Raw genomic sequence first — 23,494 nt, 5'->3', positions numbered from 1 at the left:
TTGTATGATTATTCCTTAAAGTCACTATGAAATCAAAATTGAAAATTCTTATTTTTTAATGAAATGCTGCAGTGTTTATTATAAATAATTTATCTGTGCACTTCATTATTTTTTATAAATTCATGTGCCCTCGTAATCTTTAATCAGAAACGTTATCCTCCCCTCCCCCTCAAAACGTCTCATCTTCTCGTCCGGTCACGGAGTATGACACAAGGGCGGAGCTAGTGACGTGAGGCTAAACGCTGAAGCTGATGCTTCACTTTATAGAAAGCAATGCATTGACCAGTGCTGACGCAAGCCATGGGGGAGTACACTACCCTTAAAAGTTGAAAGGATATCACCACACATTGCAAACTTTTTTTTTTTTTTTTTTTTTTGTATGAATATGTCAGGCAGTCTCTCTCTCTTAATATAAAAAACCCCTCACACATAAAACATTTCTTCATGCTAGGGTGTCACCGGTGAATCCAGTGAAGAGAAAAATCCCCTCACAACTAACTGCAAACTGGCATTCAGATCTGCCAACATTTTGTCCAGAAAGGTAATAAAAAGATCATCAAAGTAGTCCATGTGACGTCAGTGGGTCAGTTAGAATTTGTTGAAGCATCGAAAATTTTGGTCAAAAAATAACAAAAATGACGAAAAATTGTCTTCTCTTCCGGGTCTGTTGTGAGTGCGACTGCTGTGACTGTTGACGTACGACGCTGCTGAAGACAACTGGTGCGCCCAATAACAAAGAAAACACGTCAGCAGTGTCGTACGTCAACAGTCACAGCAGTCAGTCGCACTCACAACAGACCCAGAAGAGAAGACAATGCTGAATAAAGTTGTTATTTTTGGACCAAAATGTATTTTCAATGCTTCACCAAATTCTAACGGACCCTCTGATGTCACATGGACTACTTTGAAGATGTTTTTTTTATTACCTTTCTGGACGTGGACAGTATACCGTACATACATTCTCAATGGAGGGACTGAAAGCTCTCGGACTAAATCTAAAATATCTTAAACTGTGTTCCGAAGATGAACGGAGGTCTTACGGGTTTGGAACGACATGAGGATGAGTCATTAATGACATAATTTAAATTTTTCGGTGAACTAACCCTTTAAAGTGCAAGTTAACACCTGACCACTCTTGTGGGTTTGCTACTGTTACAAAAAAAAAATAACAGAAGGGTAAAAACATCGGTGCGATGTAAGCAACATAACTACAACAAATAAAACTGATAATGGGTGAGTTAGATTTATAGTGTGTGAATAATCAAGCATTGACAATAATCAGTCGTATTGGCGACACAGAGGGGCCCCCAAATAAAATTCTGCTTAGGGCCCCATAAAGGCTTGGCCCTGTTTCTGCTGCAGTGCTTCAAAGTTAAACCAAACTTTTATTTTGACAGGTTGCCGTGAATATCTTTACATTTCTATGTGTTTATGATATGAGGATAGTTTTACTTGCGGGGATTTTAGCGTCTGCCATCTCTCTAAAATACCATTTAGTGAGACGCCAGACGTTAAAATCCCCAAAAGCGTCACGCACGCTTCAGTAAACAAAACCGTACGTCTGTGCCATTCATTAACAAGGAGACACCCAGAATTCATATTTAAATATGAATCGTTTTGCGGCTTAATATTTACAAATACTAGTGGGAGTGGGAGTGTGCTCACTTGTGTGTGTGTGTGCGCATTGGTTATCGCGACGCCCTATAAAAAACAACACACAAACCACCCACAACATCCTAGCATTGCTGTTGTGAGTTTTGCACAACCACTCTTTTCTTCAGAACTGGAAAATAACTGTTGCTATCGTTGTATAACTAGCTGTTGTTGTATTGCAATGAGTGGGCAATTTATTCAGAAATGTGCTGAGTTAAAGGATCTAATCTCTCAATGTTTTATTCCTTCATTCTTCCACCCTAATTTACACAAGGCTGCTTATGTTTCTTCATGTTCCAGTGAGTCATGGGAAGTGTCTTGTTATGGCAGGGCTTAGAGTCAGGGCAGAGCACTAAAGCCTGATGTGATCTGCACTCTGTTTGCTTTTCTGCTGCCAACATCATCTTACACAAGCTCATCTGCTGCCATACCAACTCATAAGAAGTCAATACATTTGTTTAATATATATATATTTCATGCATAGTATATACATTTTCAATGTGATATTTATTCCAGTGAATGTAATTTAAGTAGCTGTGGCTGTTCAGTTAGTATTATATTTTATTAAAAGCTGTAATGCTCATGTTCTGTGTAGAGCGCTGGTGGCCACACGAGCCGATGGTCAAATGCACTTCTTGGTCAGAGTGCTTGTCTGGTGAGGTATCAGTGCAAACAAAGTAGGTATGTAAATATAAACAGGCGGGACCTCTGCTCTGTGTCATAATGTTGGGTCTGCATTGCATTTAAAAGCAGCCAAATGGAAAGCAACAGTTGGGACTTGAAACAAAAATCGTATTTTCTCCAATCAGCCTGAAATGAGTTAAATATCAGCATATCGAATATCAGCAAAAATCTGATAATGTGCATCCCTAATCGATACTTTTATATTCACAAGGCTTCATGGGATTGTAGTTCTTTCCCTTGTTAAAGCAATAAGTACGCAGTTGTTTACCTTTTGGGGGTTTTGTCCACTTTTCAAGGACCTTTTTCTTTTAAATCACAGAAAAATGAATAAGAAAAATACTTTGAAAAAAAAAGGCTGCTGAAAAAGTGAGTCTTTTAGTGTCCTTTAGATCAATCAAAGACAATAGTGAGCAAACCACTCTTTGTTTTGTACTGTATGCTTGAGTAATTACATGAACAATAGTGTTTACTTATGATCGTTGGTTGTTTCCATTTAATATTTAACTCTTTAGATACAGTGTGTTCTTAGTAGCTTATTAGTTTGTGCTGCAATATCGCAATTAGAATACGAGTTTTCCATCTTCAAAGCATTTTCACATGAAAGATTGAATGAAATGTGCTGAGTAACCCCACAACCATTCATTAGCAAAGGAAACGGCTCTTTTTTTTTTAACATAATAGCCAAGAAAGTGATTGCTTCTGGGAATATAGACTTTATTGAATAACCAAGACATGCAAACTGAACTGCAGTTGACATATGTTACTGTGAACACATGCGTTTTTGTTGTGATGTGTTTATTTGGCCGTCTGGATTTCTCCATGAGAGTCTCATCATATACAGAGCATGTGTTCCACCTGTATTCTGGCACAGCTCGAGCTGCTGTAAGTGTGTGAGATGCTGGTGTTTAGGAGCTCGTGTGAGGTTTCAGACAGGTCACTCCAGGATAAGAAAGTAGCCTTCCTGACTGCTCATCTCATTAGCTGCCGCTTCCCAAATTAATGTTTAATTAAAGGTGCTTTAGTGGAGCGGCAGACACATTCTTCACAGTTAAAGTCACAGACTGTTAGATGAGCGGCCTCTCAAACTGCCTTTGTCAGAATTAAACTCATGGAGCAGCAAAGGGAAGCGTCACACAGCTGTGCCCCACATTTAATTGTCGCTCTGCTTTGGGAGAAAAGATACGGCATCACTTGCTCTCCAATTAATTTGATATACTTGATTAGCTGCCTTGTTCTGCTGTTGTGCTGAATTATTACAGTTTGTGTTTCATTATCTCTATAATGTGGATCATTAGCACATGAGGAAAAAAATGCTATTAACACACAACTGAAAGAGCAGAGTTACGTGGCACAGAGGCCGTTAGTTTTGCACAATACACACCGACCACGTCCTGCAGGGGTCGAACTGAACTTTTTACTTGGTAGAACTGGTGCTTCCAAGTTCAAGAAGTTAGTAGCACCAACAAAAATTTAGGAGCACCCATTAAATATTAAGGAGCATCACAGCTGCCAATTGAGCAGAAGCGCTGGCAACATCCTGATGTGGGCATTTCTTGTTAGAGATGCATCAATCTTTCATTCCAATTGATAATGTTTTATAAGCGAGTAAGCTGATTCTGATAGCCGATTTTTAAAATATTTATTTTTTTATTTATTTGGTCTATTACGGTCTGTATCTGTAGCCATTTAAAATGAGAGACAACCACAGCATTTTAATCATGTTCCAAATAAAGATGCTGCATACGTGAGCAGTTTCAGATGCAAATTAAAATGTATAATTTCAAAATCTAAATCAAAAACAGGTCTGACTTTAACTATGTGAAATTATGCTACATAAAACATCTGCACGAAACAAAAACAGCAGACGGTCTGAATGAAAATGCAGATTCACTCTCTGACAGCAGGTGGCGCTTATGAAACAGCAGCAATAGAGCGTTTCCTTGGTTACCGCTGTAAAGAAAGCCGCTGCACTGCTTTGTTCTTTATATACAGTATACAGAGGCAAAATGAGAAGAACATTTTCATTTAAACTTTTCTCAGTCAAGACAGTCATTACCCCTCAGAAATACATTAATTTAAACCCCCACTACCAATTCAGTATTTGGGATTTTCTTACTGTATTTCGCACATAGTGATCAGTGAGCTTGTTCTGCCTTCTACAGTATTTTCTTTTCTTTGTGTCTGTCTTCAGCATCTCTGGCCTCTGTTAACGGCCGTTTACAGACTTTGTAATATTTTCACACAAATTACATTTTGGAAAATGATTTCAATGCAGTTTGTGCAAGTCCAGATGAATCGCCTGCGATAATGAACGCGATATTGCGTAGCTTGTCAGTGATCTACGGCTCTGTCTATGAAGTGCCGCTACATTTGAAAGCAGGTGATGGCGATTTAGCGCTAATCACGGAGCCAGATTTACTGACTAAATGCGCATGATCATATCGTTAGATATATCGCCCAGCCCTAATGGCTAAAATCTAAAATATGCATTAATGTTAAGAATGTAAAGATGAAGCTTAACTGGTTATGTAACGCTGGATAGGATGGTGGAGCAGTCACTGTATCAGCTCACAGCAGGCACATACTGTGTAGTAATTCACAAACATTAGCAGAGAGCACCACAACGATTATGTGCACTCGCACAAATGCTCCCAAATATATTTTAGGGTCACACAGATTACATTTCGGGAGCATATGCGACCAAAACTGACGCAATTTTGAACCCTGTCCTTTGTCAAACATCCCTCTGCATTCTTTTTCTTTCTTTCTTTCTTTCTTTCTTTCTTTCTTTCTTTCTTTCTTTCTTTCTTTCTTTCTTTTCTTTTTTTTTATACATGATAGCTCTTTTTTGCTGTACTTAGTGTCAAAATATATTGAAATAAGTTTAATTGCAAATCAGTTACATACACTGCCTAACAAGTAGTGTTCATTTATTAGCTTGTTTGGTTTAGTCTTTGTTTCTTTTTTAGGTTTATCATATTTTAGTTAACCTATGCTGTTTTGGTTTAGTGAAGTTTAAGTTAAAAAAAAGTCTATGAATTTTAGTTTAAGTCAGTGAAGAATTTTGTGTTTAAACCAGTTAAACAGATAATCACAATTATTTTGCTCAAAATTGCAGTTGTTTCTGATCCTGATTGATGTCATTTGAGACATTTCTTTTTATATTTGATCTGAATTATTGCACTTTCACCTAAAAGCATAAATCAAGAGAATGTTAACTGGTTTGGTTTATTTTATTCATTTAATCCTCTAGTTTCCTGATTCTTTATATTACCTTAATACCATACATTAGGGCTGCACGATTATGACAAAAATCATAATTGTCAATTATTCCCTTGAAAATTGTAATTGCGTTTATTAATCACGATTATCACAATTTACATTGAATGATGTTTATACCATTGTTTGATGCAACTGCATGCCGTATTTTTATATGAAAATCAACAAGCTAAAAACACTCTAACTGAAATCTTTTAGTTCTTTTCTATAGTATTAAGCCTAGCTATACCAATAGACATCTGGTTGGTTTCTTTACCCATAAAAAAAAAAAAAAAATAAATAATATTAAAATCCCATAATACAGCTAAAATTAAAATAATGGGAGGACCCCATAAGATAACATGTAGAAAGAAAAAAACGTATCTTAAGCACACAGAATAACACAAGTGGACTTTGAACGATTACGTAATTGTGGCATCCATGTAATCGCGATTAGAAATTCGATTAATTGTGCAGCCCTACCATACATGTACATAATGCACATTTCAAAACATTGTTTGAAGAACATCTCCTAATTCACTCAAAACAAAAACTCATCAAGAAAAAATATCAAAACAAAAACTTAAAAACATCCATCAAAAAACCTAAGCGCAAAAACAAACATCAAAACCCTTGTTCCAACATTAAATATGATGGTTCAATAAACAAACCAAAATCAGGATTTAATGACAAAAATCGATGCAGTGACGCTATGCAACAAGATTTGACGTTTTTTTTTTTTTTTTTTTTTTTTTTATTATGCAAACAGACTATTACAAGATTTACAAAGAACAAATTAAACGCAAAAAACAAATTCAGAGACCAACATAACATACATATCAGTACGATTTGTGTGTGTGTATGTGTGCGTGTGTGTTAGTGTAACTGGGTGAGGGAAGATTTGACGACGCAGAACGAGAAGCATATACTAAAACAACAAATACTTATAAATGAACCAAAATCAGGATTTAATGACAAAAATCGATGCAGTGACGCTATGCAACAAGATTATACGAAGCATAAACTACACACATCAAAAAACAAAATGAGCAGAGGGCAAGCGTTAAACGACGAGGAGGTAAAGTGCCTTTTAAAGAGCTCTTTGTGAGTTTGTGGGTGGTGAAAATAAAATCATAATTACACACATCAATGAGCGCGCAGTCCAGCAGACGGGGTGTTTCATTGAGTTCTGTCACGAAATATACGACATCACCGTATCACTATGCCTCTAGTTTCAGTATCTGTATTCAGTATCTGTATTGTGAACACCAAGCGGACCAGGACCAAATGTATTGTTTACTTTTTTCTTTTTTTTTGTCTGGACCAAACAAACCAAGAGAACCGAACAACAAAGTGTGAACGCACCCTACAATTACAGATCTTATTGTGAATGAATTATCCATGTGTGTTTTACAATGGGGTCCCAATACAGGAGAAAAGACCCGTCACTACTTCTGTTTCATTGTCACGTTATATATGTGCTGTGCACTACTCTCTCGATAACACAACAAACAGCAGAAATGATCACGAACCAATGGCAGGTTGAAGGAGTTTAACAGCTGCCATGAAGTTTTCTTCGGTGAGGCGTTTCAGTCCACCAAAATAACTCCAGAACATCTTTTTTTTGGACAGATTTTGTTTGAAATTGTGTTCGATTTCTCTTCGATTATATATTGTGGCCTTTATAGCAAAAGCACATGCTTTGGTATAAATGTGAATGTTTTGTGATAACTGTTAAAGTTATATTTTGTTATTGTAGTTTATCCCAATACTTGTAGTTATGGTATTGTTTTGGTCTACATCATGACAAAAGTTACAATGTTAAGAGATGGACGATGGTAAGGCAGTTTACTAGAGATTACAGTTTTTTTTTAACTCATATTTTCTTATCTATTGTTTTAAAGTATTCTTCTAACAGATCTAAGAATCAGTTAGCTTGAATTCATAATCACAGCACAGTTGCATCAGTTTTGAAAAAGCAGCACAAGATGTTCATGTTGGCGCACAGAATGCGTTCCAGTGTCTTACTCTTGGGAAGTGCAGAGGGGAAATGGAATGGAAACACACAAAGGTTCAGTCAAAATTCAGGCTGTAATTGAACGCATGTGTTGCTGATGGGGTCGGATGACGTGGCTGTGTAACAAAGGAGATTTCCCAGCCTCCTCTGGGAAAGAGTCAATGGAAGACACTCAGCACAGACACAAAGTTCAGCATTGTACAGAATATTTCCAGTGTGCTGCTGCAGAAACATTTGCATAAAGCACTAGGTGGACTGAGAGTTTGTGTCTATGCAAAGAGCCGTCACATGTTCCCCAAACCAAAGCCATTACACGTTGTTAAGTGTGAGGAAATTCAACCGCTTCTGGAATCTGGGACTGGATTTACAAAAGATTCTTAAGAATGAAATTCTTAACTGCTAGTTTATTTTTAACTTACCAATAAAGTTGAGGATATTTAGTAGTCCCAAAAACATCACTACTACTACTACTACTTCAAGGTGTAGTCACATTAGCAGAATTTCAGTTAAATTTTGTGCAGAAAACAGGTTGTTTTTCTATTATCAGTAACACAGTTAACACGGAAGTCAGTCTCAAACCAAGCGTCTTCCTGTTGGTCAACACTGCGCCCAGCCTGAACATGAGTGGAATCTGTGTGGGAAACGTTTTTGCCCTCATTCGATACTCTCACTTGTGTTGATTTCTATTGAAATGACTGGAGTTTTAGGATTTTGAAGACAATTTAGGTAAAAATTATCAATAACCACTTGAAATTAGGATAACCTTGAATCCCTAAAGGTCAGATTCATTTATTGGATAATTACAAAAATTAAGCATTAAAATATAACAGTATTTATACTATTCATAATGTAAACAATGAACCATTATAATTATGCTTGATTTGACTTTTTGTCAAATTAGAAAATTCACTAATAACTCTTCAAAAATATTTTTGAATATACACAATGTGTTCAGTCTAGAGAGAGTGCAAATGAATGCATCACACTGCACCATCTAGAGACAGGGTCTTTAAAAATGACCGTTTAAAATACACAATACATTAAATAAATGCAGAGTGCTGAACGCCAGTCAAGCCAGAAAGTAGTGTTCATGCATACTGGTGATTATTATGGTAATCTTTCAAAAGACGACATTTGCATACTGGCATTGTGACATTTCTTTCTCTTTTTTTTAAAGAAACAATTTGAGAATTTAAGAATTTGTCAAGAATTGCAATTAGGAACATTCTCACAAATATAAATTATCTTTAGAATCTTAAAAATATTTTGGTGAATCTGGCTCCTGATTATCACACATACAGGATGTGCGTCTGGCCTGCAGACCAACAGAAAGTCAGAAAGCAGTAAGAGTTCGATAGTAAGTGATTTAGCTCTCATGTGCTGTGAAAGGGCCTCCCGTAATGAATTGTTTGCTGCACACTAACTGAATTAATAATGACTGTGGCAGAGTGTTCTGCCTTCCCATCAGACTCTCGGATTCTTCAGCGCACTGTTCTCCCTAAGCTTTGCGATTCTATCACTGTTTCACCAATGGCTGTTATATGATCTGTGGCTGAAGGTGAGATATTTAGCAGTCTGTCACACTGACTGACCCGTCTCTCCTCATCTCTTTCAGGGCTTCGACCCTCCCCATCAGAGTGACACACGCACGGTTTACATAGCAAACAAGTTCCCACAGCATGGCCATTATATTCCTCAGAGGTTTGCAGACAACAGGATCATTTCCTCCAAGGTAAGAGGAGACAGCATGATTGCTCTGAATGCCTGAATGTGAAACAGTCTTCAGAAACAAAGACCTACAATCACTTGACTCGCGTGTGCATGTGTTTCCCTGCTCATGTTGAGAATTTGCCAGTAAAATCCTCCATGCTGTTTTGTTTGTTTTTTGTAGTACACCATATGGAACTTCATCCCTAAGAATTTGTTTGAGCAGTTCAGAAGAATCGCCAATTTTTATTTTCTCATCATCTTCTTGGTTCAGGTAAGCCCAGGTCGTCGTCAGCTGAGTGAGTGATGCTGATGATGGTCTTCATCACCAGAGTTTCCCACAGGAGAGCAAAATTACTTTCATATTTTGAAAAAAATATATTTTGAGGCTATTTTAGCATCATAATCCCTCGCTTGAAAAAAGAATACAGGTTCAGCGACATCAGTGTTGGAAACAGTTCCTGTAACTCAAGATTATGTTCACTACAAACAAAGTACAACATAACAACAATCAAAATTCTCAATATGTCATCCAGCTGACAGTAATGTGAGCATGAAATCATGCTTGCCTGAAGTCACACCTTATATTATGCTCTGAATTCACTCTATGAATTTCACAATCGCATGGATTCCTACTGAAATGACCAGATATTGCCTGAGATAATTTGCAGAAGTAGAAACATGGGACCACACCTTTAAAGTCATTGCAATGTAAAAAAATATTTAATGTTGCCAACATAGTAATAACACAAATATCATGTGGATTTATAATATATCGTACTCTTAAGAAAAAAGGTACAAAAGCTGTCACTGGGGCAGAACCGTTTTTGAAAGGTAACATTTAAGGTACTTGTATGCACCCCTTTGATGTAAACAAGGTATAAATGTGTATCTTTTGAAAGGGTACTAGCTCAGTGGCAGCTTTTGTATTTTTATTTGTTATTTTTATTTTCTGAGAGTGCACAGCCCTAATGTTAAAAAGATACTGTTCTTCTTGATGAAGCATGTCTGTGGAGAGTAAAGGCAGTATATGGCACAGTTCTGCCCTGTTTCTAACCAGATCCCCTCTCTGCCCTACAGTTAATGATAGACACACCCACTTCCCCTATAACTAGCGGACTTCCCCTGTTCTTTGTCATCACAGTAACTGCCATTAAACAGGTGAGTGTATGAGCGTGCTTAGGCAGCTCATGTTCATGGATCATGATGTGTTGTGGCAGTTTGTCAGTTGTCTGTTTTATGTAATCCCGCTCACAAATACAGGGATATGAAGACTGGCTGAGGCACAAAGCTGATAATGAAGTGAACGGAGCGCCTGTATTTGTCGTGCGCAGCGGCAGTCTGGTCCAGACCCGATCTAAGAATATCCGAGTGAGTTTCAGCCCATGGTTAATTCTGCCAAACAACTTCAAACAATAAAAACACTTCCATATCCCTGCAGTCATGTCAATAAACAGAGACTTCAGCAATACAGACATCCTTGTCATGTTGGTTGATATTCCTCCTGTGATCTCTTAGGTAGGTGATATTGTGAGAGTAGCCAAAGATGAGACGTTTCCCGCAGATCTGGTGCTTTTGTCATCAGATCGGGCCGAGGGGACGTGCCACATCACCACTACCAGCCTGGACGGAGAGACTAACCTGAAGGTCTGTGTTTTGTGCTCACAAACAACAGCGTCTCACTGGATTTCTCAGAGAGGTTACTGAATAAACACGAGTCACTCATTGATCCGCAAGTTGTTGTTACTCTCAGCGATGTCCACTTCTGAAGGCTTTTGGCGAACTGACCCTCCAATAAGCTCTGCTGTCACTTTAAGTTTATGCAGCTTCTGTCAAACATGCAGAGAGATTGAGTGGATTAGCTCAAGAAATGCTGAGTAATGTCTGTATGAGCTTTAATGTGGAGTGTGTGTGGATATATATAAATACACAGTCGTCAAAAAGGTTTTCAGTGTATCAGGAAAGGCTATCCAAAACGTGATGCAAAATGAAAGAAAACCTCTCTAATAAGAGAAAAAAAAAGAAATGGACAACTGAAATATGTGATATGTCCATCATGTAATGTCAGTAGTGTAGCAATGTATGAAGCCTAGCTCACACAGAAGTCACTTTCAAACCAAGCAGCTTTCTGTCGGCAAATCAGTGTGAAAACCAGCTGCCAGATCTGTGTGAATTTATCACCCTCATGTGAAGTTCCCGATCGCATGGATTCCTGTTAAAATGACTAGATTTCGCCCTCGAAAAATTCCAGAACAACAATAAATGCACCTTAATACATAGATAAAATTGTACTTTTATTCACTTATTTAATTGTTTATCAGTCATTTAAACATTATTCAATATGGTCAAAATAGTATTTAGACATTCTTTCTAAAATAGTATTTTGAGGTTGTTGTTTTTTTTTTGTTCTTTATATAATTTCCTCCTTTTATTGTATTTATTTATTAAGGTGTTTCATTGTGCCGTTCATTTATGATAGTTGTTTTGTTTCAGGTTTCCATGAAATTATAATTTTGTAACATAAATATTTGCTTATCACCCATCCCCAATGTTTAGCCACAAATACTGCTCTCTGATAAAACAATCACAGATTCACCGTCTGTGTCTGGCTAATGTGAGATATCTTAATAAAAATGATTTAATATCCAGATATTTTTATTTGACAGTGCATGCAAGTCTGCTGTGCAATATATGTAGCACATAGCATTTCTGTGCTGTTAAGTCAGAAGTGAGATGTGTCAGACTAACACTGAATGTGTTCTCTGTGCTGATGTACAGACGCACTATTCGGTGCCAGAGACGGCGGTGTCTCAGTCGGTGTCGCGGCTGGAGTCTCTGCAGGCGGTGGTGGAGTGCCAGCAGCCCGAGGCAGACTTATACAGGTACCATTCACAATCAGATCACCCAAATCCTCCTCACACACTCGGCTTGATGCTGTTCTCAGATCTGTGAGTCCTGACACAGCATGCTCTCTCTTCTCAGGTTCGTCGGGAGAATAACAGTAACCCAACAAGGAGAGGAGATAGTCAGGTAAGACCAGCTTCAAATCTGAGATGAGCAGATTTATTTCATGTAAATTGTATATGTTTAAGTATTTAGGTTGTTTATTCATTTATATTTTTGGTTATTCCTTTCAGACCCTTAGGACCAGAGAACCTCCTGCTTCGAGGAGCAAGATTAAAAAACACCAAAGAAATCTTCGGTAGGGCATTCACACCATTAGGGTCCAACTTAGGACGTTTAAAGTCAACATGAATACACAATGGACCTTATTTACTTATTTCGTAACTTATCACTGCACTTTACTCCCAAAACGTTTGAGCGTAACTTGAGTTGTGTCATGCAGGTGTGGCCGTGTATACAGGTATGGAGTCCAAGATGGCTCTGAACTACAAGTGCAAATCCCAGAAGCGCTCTGCAGTGGAGAAGTATGTGTGTCGTCATTTCCACTAACACGTCACACAGCCGCTCTACGTCAGTGCTTCATCGTGACCACATCATGTCTCTCGTCTCTCGTGCAGATCCATGAATACGTTTCTCATCATCTACTTGGGCATTCTGCTGTTTGAAGCCATCCTCAGCACTATTTTGAAGTACGCCTGGCAGGCAGAGAACAAGTGGGACGAGCCGTTTTACAACCAGAAGACCGATCAGGAGAGAAACAGCAGCCAGGTCAGCTTGTGTTGCTTACATTATTTAGCATTTAAATCTGGCAGGTCAGGTTTCATTAAGACTGCTGGGGATTTTCTCCTCACAGATTTTGAAGTTTATTTCCGACTTCCTGGCGTTCCTGGTGTTGTACAACTTTATAATCCCCATCTCGCTGTACGTGACTGTTGAGATGCAGAAGTTTCTGGGCTCTTTTTTCATTGGCTGGGACTTGGATCTGTACCATGAAGAGAGCGACCAGAAGGCTCAAGTCAACACATCAGACCTCAATGAGGAGCTGGGCCAGGTGTGTGTGCGTGTGTGATTAGATCTGTTTGCCCAGCTATAATACTGACTGAGATGAGTAAAACCATGCTAATGTTGCGTCCGCAGGTGGAGTACGTTTTCACAGACAAAACAGGAACCCTCACTGAGAACGAGATGCAGTTTAGGGAGTGTTCTATCAACGGGATCAAATACCAGGAGATCAACGGGAAGCTCATCCCTGAAGGAATGACAGAAGACTCTCCAGACGGAGCGGTGCCTTGTTTGGTAAGGTTCAGTTCTGCTGGTGAGGATAGTGGTGCAGAAACACACTTTACCATTCCATTCATTTTCATGTATGTAGTAAATATGGAAAACAGTTTCAAAAGAATCTTTCCTGTGGATGCTGTATGAGTCAAATCTCAACTTGTTTGATCCCAGTTACACTATTAAGTTAGTGTTAAGGTATAGCACCCTCTTGCATTGAAAATTCATGAAATTACGAGTCATTTTAGAGGATATGTTAGGACACCCACCAGAGAGGATGCATACCAATTTTCAACTTATTTTCAATGTTCATACAGTTATGCCTTAATTAAAGATTTTCAGTTGTAGCACCATGCAATTTTGTCACACTTTGCTTGGACTTCTAATTATTATTGAATGAGAAAGACATGATGAAATACAATAAATATAAAAAAAGCTAGTTGCCAAGGCATTTGTCATTTTAATTGAACTTAATGTCCTAAAATAACTGAAACATATATCTACATAATTATTTAATACTATTATTATACAGTATATAAATCAAAGTGTGTGTACACCTTTCAGAACAAGGAGGAGGAGTTGTTCCTGAAAGCCGTCTCACTGTGTCACACGGTGCAGATCAGTTATGATCAAGTGGATGGACCAGGAGACCCCTTCTCACACGCCAACGGCTTCTCGCCTCAGATGGAGTATTACGCCTCTTCTCCTGACGAGAAAGCACTAGTGGAAGCCACCAAGAGGTGAGAGTTTTTATGTGTGTTTTTGCAGTCAATGTGCCAAATATATTCTTTTGACCATGACTGCTGAAACATTTGTGGAAAAAAAGAAAAACAAATTTGGTGAACTGTGTCTTTAAATGATCTTTTTGACTCCAGGATGGGTGTCACGTTTATAGGAAGCCATGGAGAAATCATGGAGATTAAAACGTTTGGAAAAGCAGAGAAGTACATCACACTCTTCTGTTTGTTTTCGCTCGCTAAATGTGAACCATATTCAGAAGGTTGTCTGTTTAACAGCTGTGTTTCTGCACGCAGGTACAAACTCCTCCACGTTCTGGAGTTTGACGCGGACCGCAGGAGAATGAGTGTGATTCTGCAGAAGCCCTCAGGCATGTGCCTCTGAACACACATGTGCTGTTCATGACTGAACCGCAGTGCTTGAGGAGTTATCTAATGACCTTCTGTCTCTCATTAGGTGAAAAGGTGCTGTTCACGAAAGGAGCCGAATCAGCCGTTCTGCCCTACAGCACGAGCGGCGAGATCGATAAAACCAGAGTCCATGTGGATGAGTTTGCTCTGGTGAGCTCTCTAGATCATGCTGCCATGCTTGCTTACTAGTTCACTCTAGTTAGTAGATATCCTATTAAGACTCGGTCACATTTACTGGTACTCTGCAAAATTTTGTGGGAAAATTCTATTAATTTCAATAGGAATTCATGCAATTGAGAATTTGGTCTCAATCACAGAAAGGCGTTTGGTTTTGAAAGTGACTTCTGTGTGAGCTGTGATTCACATCCCTATATTATTGACCATGGAAAATAGGCCATTTTTTGTCCACAAAATTTCACCTAGATTTTGCAGATGTGCTTATTTACAATGATTGTTTTGGGAAATGTAAATTATTTAAGCTTAAAAAAAAAAAAAAACATTCTTATTTAGAGATTACAAATTATTCTTAAGGTAGAAAATAAGACAACAAATAGCAGGTACAGAGAATTTTGTCATTAAGGATATGTCATTAATCTGGCCCCTGAATATTGTAGAGACTTTATTTTGTACAGGAAAAAACTACTTGGACAATCAACTCAAAATGCCCTAGCAGCTTCTCGCTAGCATGGATGTGCGAGCGCCTGCTAAACTTCTTCTTCAGACATCTAAAAGTCTTGTTGAAATGTCGAGGTCTGGTCTGAGTTCAGCTTTTTTAATTTGAATGAGGTTGATGAGAGCGCTGCAGTTAATTAGCGGCTCATTATCAGCTGTGCTGAAACCCATGAGAGTGTCCTCAGACCCACATCACCACTGTCACACACACACACACACACACACACACAGTTCTCAGAGGATTGTATTGAGACTCATGGGATGTTTCAGACACAACAGAAACATTGAAATGCTCCTCCATTCGCTGAATGCTCTCTATGTCTGTGCTTGAAAGCATTAACTCAGTTATGGTCATGGAGCTTGGGGTGTGGCTTTCAAGCAACTTCTTGGCCAGCAGTTCATTCTCAGTTCTCCTTTACAACAACTTTTGTATTACATTATTTTGGGTATAATACAGTAAATTCGATCCTTCTTTTGGGTTTGAATCAGTAGAATGGAATTTCTTCCTCATGTTCATATTGGTTTGTCCCGTCTCACTTTTGTAGAAGGGTTTGAGGACGTTGGTGGTGGCCTGCAGACACTTCAGTGCAGATGAGTATCAGGAAGTGGACCGGCGGCTCCATGAAGCCAGAACGGCTCTGCAGCAGAGAGAGGAACGACTGGTTGAGGTCTTCAACTTCATCGAGAAAGACCTGGAGCTGCTGGGAGCGACTGGGGTGGAGGACAAGTGAGTCAACACACACACACACACACAAACACACACACACAGACAAAAACACACACACTCACACACTCATACCTGTTTTTGCTACTGGGTTGACACACACACACACACACACATTTCACACACACACACACACACACACACACACACAAACACACACACACACACACACACAAACACACACACTCTCACACACACACACACACACACACACACATTTCACACACACACACACACACACACACACTCACAAACACACACACTCTCACACACACAAACACACACACTCTCACACACAAACACACACACTCTCTCACACACACACACACACACACATTTCACACACACACACACACAAACACACACAAATACTAATGCGATGCTGAGGTGGAGACCGCTACAGTTTGACGTCACACTATCATTTAAAGCTAATAAAAACATGCATAATTGCTGAAATTGAATTTAGGTTAGATATTTACTCATTTAGATCATAATAAATCATTTGAAAATGAATTAAATGGAAAAAAATATTAACTTGATTAAATGAAATTTGTAAAATAAATGTATTCTTTAGATGGCAACTTCTTGATTCTGTAATCATATAATAGTATTTTTCATAAATAGAAAAAAAAAATATATATATAACATGAATAAAATAAAGAATATGACACAAATACATCATAGTACCCTTGTGGACGCGGGCATACAAAATTGGTCAGTAATGTACAACGCTTGCACACTGTTGGTCAAATTACTTTTCAGTCATTACCTTAATAAGTATGAAAATAACAGGAAAACAATATCAAAACCTGGACATTGAGCAGAAAATCCAGCCAGGACATTTCTGGAAATAAGTCTTTCAGCTGGATTCGCCAGGTTTGCACGTTTTGTGAAATTAGATGTTTATTAGATATTCATATATATGTGTTTAAATGATATAGATGCATATTTGCTGAAAACTGAAAGTAGATGAGAAAGTATTAGCCTGTAGCAATAGCCTTTCTGTTACTAATAAAAGCAAATGCAGTAATTCTTTCTTTTATAGTGTTTCAAAGTGTGTTTTAATAATTTATTAGAAGTGTTAAGCAGAGGCTGTAAACTAGTGAAGACAGAGCATGGATGCTGACGCTTGGCACTGAAGAGCTGTGTATCAGTCTGTTGTCAGCAGGCAGTGATGATAGTGACAGTGGTGTGAGGATGTCTTCACACTCGTGTGGTATTCACTAGTATTATTGGCTAGAGCGCAGGAAGTCAGCAGTGAGTCAGTGTGCTCTTAAGGTCAGCCATCTCTCTCTGTCTACATGTCAGCAGCAGCACTATTCAAGTGTTAAAGGCATGCAGGGACACACCAGCGTGTCTGGAGTCGTGCTGTCGTTGTGATTTCCATGAGCCTTTTGACAACCCTTTAAACCTGTACAACAGAGGCACATGCACGTCATCTTCAGAGAAATCCTCAGAATATCTGACAGGGCATGTGAACGGCTGAACGATGAAAACGTCACGTCATGTTAATCTGATTGTACCTTAAAGCTGCAGTAGGTAACTTTTGTAAAAATGTATTTTTTACATATTTGTTAAACCTGTCATTATGTCCTGACAGTAGAATATGAGAGAGATAATCTGTGAAAAAATCAAGCTCCTCTGGCTCCTCCCAGTGGTCCTATTGCCATTTGCAGAAATACACCGCTCCCGGTAAGAAACAACCAATCAGAGCCAGGAGGAGTGTCTTAGCAGTGTCAGTCAAGCTCGTGTGCGCGCTGATCACACCCCTCTCATGCACAGCGCATACAGGCGTTCAAATTCAAGATTAGCGGTGTGCCGCAGCTTTGCTTATGGTGGACAAACAAACCAAACTGCCAATTCCTCGAGTGGCACCTGCTCATAAAATAAAGACAGGTAAACGGAAAAAGACAGATGACGATGATAAAAAAGCCAAAAAGAAAGAATTAGATAGACCCCGAAATAAAACGAGGGTAAATATCGGAGCGGCTTTTCCGTGGTGGCGGGAGCTACGTGTCCTGAAAGGATTAAAAACCGATGCAGAGTTAGCCACATTTCTGCTTGACAAGTAAGTATCCCTGCTTGATTTGTTTCATTTTTTTAAGAACTACATAACTAAGATAATTTCAAAACAGGCCTGACAAATTATGTATGGCATGGTTTCCTGTAGATTTCAGGGTGGTCCTTTGCATATAACATCAACACCAACCAAACATCAGACGACCATGCATCCTATCCCTGCCCTTTCCAGTATCACATCAAATTCTTTATGCTCTTCAACAGGTCAGACATTGCCCCAGAAATAGAGGCACGTGAAGAAATCATCTTTCAGCACAAATCAAAATGTTCACATATTTTCTTGTGCAGGAGTACTTTGCAAAAAAAAGCCCATTTATGTTTACCAATATGCAAAATAAAAGATAATATTTCTAAGATGTTGTTATTCCTTGGCTTAGTGAGCTTCCTTGACATTGCATGACTAGTATTGACCTAGTGATTCTCATCATTCCTATTGAAAGTTAGTGTTTTAAATTTATCCCAAAGATAATTCAGTAATGTACTATGGTAAAGTAATGTACATGCGCCATGTCCTCTCTGCTGAGGTGCTCGGGAGTTGGACCCACTCGGCGACCTCTGCCCCGTCTCCCGCGTCCCCTGCCTGATGCTCCGCCCACACCACGGCTTCCTCTTCTCCCCGCCCGTTGACTCCTCGAAGTCGCTGTGGGTGTGAATTCCTTGTCAGAGCCCATTGACTCAGTGTCAGAACTCTAGCCGCATAACATACAGATAAAATATCACGCACTGTGCAAAGCAACTGTTGAAACCTACTAATTCACTGGCTTGTCATGTTGCTGAAATAATGTACTAGCAAACCTTATTTAGCATTACATATCGATAGAATAATTACTTGCATACTGTAACGTTAGTTACCGTTATATTATCTTACTAGCTATTTATTACTTATAGAAATAGTGCAACATCATATAGTTACATTACATGTATTGCAAAATACGTAATGTTTTGAGGACCAAGCTGTAGCACAGCAGAGAGCAAGGGGGAGTGACCTGTGAGTTGTGCTTGTTCAAATTTTCAGGCTAAGTCAACGTTTTCTAAAAACTCCCTACTGCAGCTTTAAGGGTCAGAGAGCATAAGAGAAAAACACATTTATGACATTTATGAGGCATTTCACGTGATGACTGTAGACATCCGGATGGTCTGAGTTTTGCTTTGGTGATGGTGAGCTGTTTCTGTGTGTCAAGTGTGAATAGCTGCTTGTTAATCTCCACATTTAATCAGACCTCAGGGTAAACAACAGAATAATGCTGCTGTCTCGAGAGAAAACGCAAGCAGTGTGCTCAGTTTATTACTGTGTAAAGTCAAGGCTAACAGATACATTTAATTAGTTCTAAAGAACATACTACTGAAATTTTGTGAAGGAAATGCACAAGCTTATTCAAATTGGTCCTTCATTTGGTTTTTTGTGTAAACCAAGAAAATAAAAACCATTTGAAAAAAAAAAAGCATTAACTAAAGTGAAATAAAATATTTAAATGTGTGCATTTGTATTTATTAATATATGTGTATATATATTTATTTATTTTTAGCTAGTTGCCAAGGCAACATTTCTTATTAAAAAAAAAATAATAAAAATGACAAACCACAACAGAATTCATAAAACTTTCATTAAATTTAAAATTAAAACGGAAAATGTAAAAATAAAATCTAATGAAAATTTTATTAAAATTATTAACAAAAATAATACAGATCAATGGAATAATGGTACAATGGTAAAATAGTATATCAATGATAAAAGTAATTAAAAAAAATTATTAATAATAATATTATACAATTTTAATCTATTAAATTCATATTTATTGTATTAATTGTAATCGTAAAATTAATACTTTCCGTCAGCTGACATGAGAGAAAAATTTACAGAATTCAAAACTAGTACAGCAGTTTGCATTCACTCTGTCATTATCACATGACGTCTTCATTGCATCAAAATCTATTGTGTTTGATTGTGGTTGTGTTGTACTGTGGGCTATGAAATCCAGAGGCTCTGACCTGCTGTGTGTATGTGTGTGTGTTCGTGTCTAGGCTGCAGGACAAGGTCCAGGAGACGATTGAATCCCTGCGATTGGCCGGGATCAAGGTGTGGGTGTTGACCGGCGACAAGCATGAGACGGCGGTCAGCGTGAGCCTCTCTTGTGGTCACTTCCATCGCACCATGAACATCCTGGAGCTCGTAAAGCAGAAATCAGACAGCGAGTGTGCCGAGCAGCTGCGCAGACTAGCCCGCAGGTACAACACCTCAGCGCACCCTTTCTGTGAGACTCCAAGCCCTCTTTATACTCTCTTCCGTTCAGAGAGCCATTTCACACAAGCCTGCTGTGATACTGATTTTCTCCTTCCGTGCTGATGTTGAGTAGGACTGATTGTTTGAGATGGGTGTGATGTGCGCCTGTGTTTGTGCAGGATCAGAGAGGATCATGTGATCCAGCACGGGCTGGTCGTGGACGGGGCCAGCCTTTCCCTGGCTCTGCGGGAACATGAGAAACTCTTCATGGAGGTGTGTAAGAACTGCTCGGCGGTGCTCTGCTGCAGGATGGCACCTCTCCAGAAAGCCAAGGTGAGTCACCTAACCCCTCCTAATCCCGTTTCTGCTAAATGGCCCCACACTGGCCTGTTGTTTTGACACTGTTTTCCTGTTCGACACTGTATTCTGTTCTGTTCTCATAGCGCTGGTGTTAACGGCTGCGGTGTGTTTGGCAGGTGGTGAGACTGTTGAAGACTTCTCCTGAGAAGCCTATTACATTAGCCATCGGAGATGGAGCCAACGACGTCAGTATGATCCAAGAGGCTCACGTTGGTATCGGTAGGTGGCGAACAGGAACAGAAGATGTGGCGTGCAATTCAAATGTATAGCGATCAAGCTAACTGAATGAAACTCCACACAGGAATCATGGGCAAAGAAGGAAGACAAGCCGTAAGAAACAGCGACTATGCAATCGCCAGGTTCAAGTTCCTTGCCAAATTGCTGCTCGTGCACGGCCATTTCTACTACATTAGAATAGCAACCCTTGTGCAGTACTTTTTCTACAAGGTACGTCGGGAGCTGTTTGTGTTGCTTTCAGGCGGGGAGTGATTGTTGCTGGAGATTTGCGTTTTAACAATGCTCTGTTTTGTTTTCTTGTAGAACGTGTGCTTTATCACTCCCCAGTTTTTATACCAGTTCTTCTGTTTGTTCTCACAACAAGTAAGTGTCTCTCCCTGATATATATCAATTTAGTACATTCCTCAAGACCTGGACACATTCACATTTTTGCTGTTGCTTACTTTTAGAATTGCTTAAGTCTGGAGGTTTCAGTTTGACCTTTGACATTTTTAGCGTGGATGTCTAACATGCTCTCTTGTGCTTCGCAGACCCTTTATGACAGCGTGTATCTGACGCTGTATAATATCTGCTTCACCTCTCTGCCCATACTGGTGTACAGTCTGTTTGAGCAGCTGGTGCATCCACATGTTCTGCAGAGCAAACCAGCACTTTACAGGTACAGAGACCCCTCAGCAGCACACACTGCCCACCTCTACTGGGGCTGTCAGCAGGAAGATTTGAAAAATTCATATTTATTTATTTAGGGGAAAAGAATAGTGAAAATCAGATTTTTAATCTGTAGTCCACAAAATGCCAAAAATAGTTTCAAAATGAAGTGCATAAAATAATCAAACCAGGACAGTTCCAGTGTTAATTTAATTTAAAGTTTTGGTTAATTGATAGTGTTTGTCTTTTAAATAAAGTCAATAATTCATCATGTCTTAAGTAATTCTATTTCTATTTAAATATCTTTTTATTTTAGTATTAGTAAATGTAGTGCCAGGGACCTATTACTTGAAATAAAATAAACATTAACCCTCTAAGCGCCAAAGTCGCAAAATTGCGACAAGACGTCATACTCAATAAAATAGACTGTAGTTCCTAATATGGTGTAATATCTTATTTGTATTCCCTACCACTAGATGGCAGACATGTGGTACTTCGATTCTAGACCAAAATTCCATCTTGTTCCTATTCAAAGCGTTTGAGGAAATAGCAGAGCAAGTGAGCTCTCGTGTCATTGATGCGGAAGCAGTTCAGTTCAAAGCGTGCGAGTAAATTGTGAGAGAAATTGCCAAATGAATAATAAAAAGTTGTACCATGACGATGTGTTGCAAATGTTATTCGCCGATTCTGACTCTGAAGGGGAATATTTGCCTTTTGGAAATGACGATCGGTCGTCTAATAGTCGCGCTTCTCTCGGTACATCTTTACAGCGCAATGGTGCTGCTGTGCAAGGCGAGAGTGTTCACGAAGCACAAACAATTGATCATTTCGACCCTTTGCCCTATGGGGATGGGGGTGGCAGGGGTGAACGTGGTTGTAGTGTCCATAGGAGAGCTGTTGCTGATCGCGCACGCTCTAAGGGCCGCCGGTGCTGTCAGTGAGTAGGTGCGCTCTGCGCTGTGCCATGCAATGAGAGGTACCATACTCTCAAGAACTATAAACTGTGTCACCTAGATACCTAACTGGGCAGATAGCTGGTCAACTGATCAAAAAATAGACACATGCATTTTACTATGGCACAGTAATATAGCAATAATTTACTACTTTCTCCTGTTTTACTGTTGAGTTCCTCTTTTCCTGATCATTTGGAATGAGGAAAAGACAAAAAAAAAACATGCAAATAAGTTCAAACATCCAGAAATATCCAGAAATAAATATCTATTATTTCCTGAATATGAACTGATCAAAAAGTAGGCTACTGTTCACATGCATTTTACTTATATATATAGAATAGTAATATAGTAATAATTTAGTACTTTCTTCTGTTTTATTGTTGGCTTCCTCTTTTCTGATCATTTGGAATGAGGATGAAGAGACAAAAAAAAATGCAAATAAGTTCAAACATCAATTCAATATCTACTATTTCCTGAATATTATGAAATCCGAGATGGCCGCCCCCCGATGATGTCATAATATACAAATTAGATGAGTATATTTACACCCCACATAAACTTTCGGTCATGCCCAACATTTTTCTAATTTACAGTAGATCTCTATCTTTAACCCCTATCAAGCCACAAGCTTTTGAAATCTAAATGACAAAATCCAGCATTTTTTCCAAAAAACCCTGGCACTTAAAGGGTTAACTGACAAAAAATAAATAAAAACGCAGGTTTTTATTTGAGCTAGCTGCCAAGGCCAACATTTCTCTTTTCCATTTAGTTTGTTGAAATACTAAAATAACTATAACTAAATAAAAAATATTTATACATATTTAAAAACGAACTAAACTGAAAAAATACACAACAAAATGACCAAAATTTTCTAATTTAAATGAAAACAGAGAATCTTAAAATAAGATCTAATACTAAATATTAAGAAAAAACTATAATAGTTTATCGGCGACA

At 38.7% G+C, this 23,494-nt stretch overlaps 1 protein-coding gene across 11 annotated transcripts in view; it reads left to right on the top strand.

Annotated features, from left to right (window-relative positions):
• The window catches only part of LOC109099208 (phospholipid-transporting ATPase IF-like), a 45,526-nt gene that overhangs the window by 5,879 nt on the left and 16,153 nt on the right, over positions 1-23,494 (top strand). For all 11 annotated transcript variants that reach the window (XM_042712193.1, XM_042712196.1, XM_042712189.1 and 8 more), the window contains exons 2-24: positions 9,228-9,344; positions 9,504-9,593; positions 10,400-10,480; positions 10,583-10,690; positions 10,838-10,966; positions 12,098-12,201; positions 12,302-12,349; positions 12,457-12,521; positions 12,666-12,747; positions 12,841-12,991; positions 13,077-13,274; positions 13,361-13,519; positions 14,063-14,238; positions 14,374-14,442; positions 14,533-14,606; positions 14,693-14,796; positions 15,864-16,045; positions 20,144-20,347; positions 20,522-20,675; positions 20,819-20,921; positions 21,004-21,149; positions 21,243-21,302; positions 21,470-21,597. In XM_042712193.1, the coding sequence (XP_042568127.1) occupies positions 9,228-9,344; positions 9,504-9,593; positions 10,400-10,480; positions 10,583-10,690; positions 10,838-10,966; positions 12,098-12,201; positions 12,302-12,349; positions 12,457-12,521; positions 12,666-12,747; positions 12,841-12,991; positions 13,077-13,274; positions 13,361-13,519; positions 14,063-14,238; positions 14,374-14,442; positions 14,533-14,606; positions 14,693-14,796; positions 15,864-16,045; positions 20,144-20,347; positions 20,522-20,675; positions 20,819-20,921; positions 21,004-21,149; positions 21,243-21,302; positions 21,470-21,597 (2,732 nt within the window). The remainder of the gene's footprint in view (positions 1-9,227; positions 9,345-9,503; positions 9,594-10,399; positions 10,481-10,582; positions 10,691-10,837; positions 10,967-12,097; positions 12,202-12,301; positions 12,350-12,456; positions 12,522-12,665; positions 12,748-12,840; positions 12,992-13,076; positions 13,275-13,360; positions 13,520-14,062; positions 14,239-14,373; positions 14,443-14,532; positions 14,607-14,692; positions 14,797-15,863; positions 16,046-20,143; positions 20,348-20,521; positions 20,676-20,818; positions 20,922-21,003; positions 21,150-21,242; positions 21,303-21,469; positions 21,598-23,494) is intronic.

The sequence above is a fragment of the Cyprinus carpio genome, chromosome A22, assembly GCF_018340385.1.
Source record: "Cyprinus carpio isolate SPL01 chromosome A22, ASM1834038v1, whole genome shotgun sequence".
In the NCBI taxonomy this organism is placed as follows: domain Eukaryota; kingdom Metazoa; phylum Chordata; class Actinopteri; order Cypriniformes; family Cyprinidae; genus Cyprinus; species Cyprinus carpio.
The sequence above is the reverse complement of the archived record's forward strand: the minus strand, read 5'-3'. Positions and strand labels throughout refer to the sequence as shown.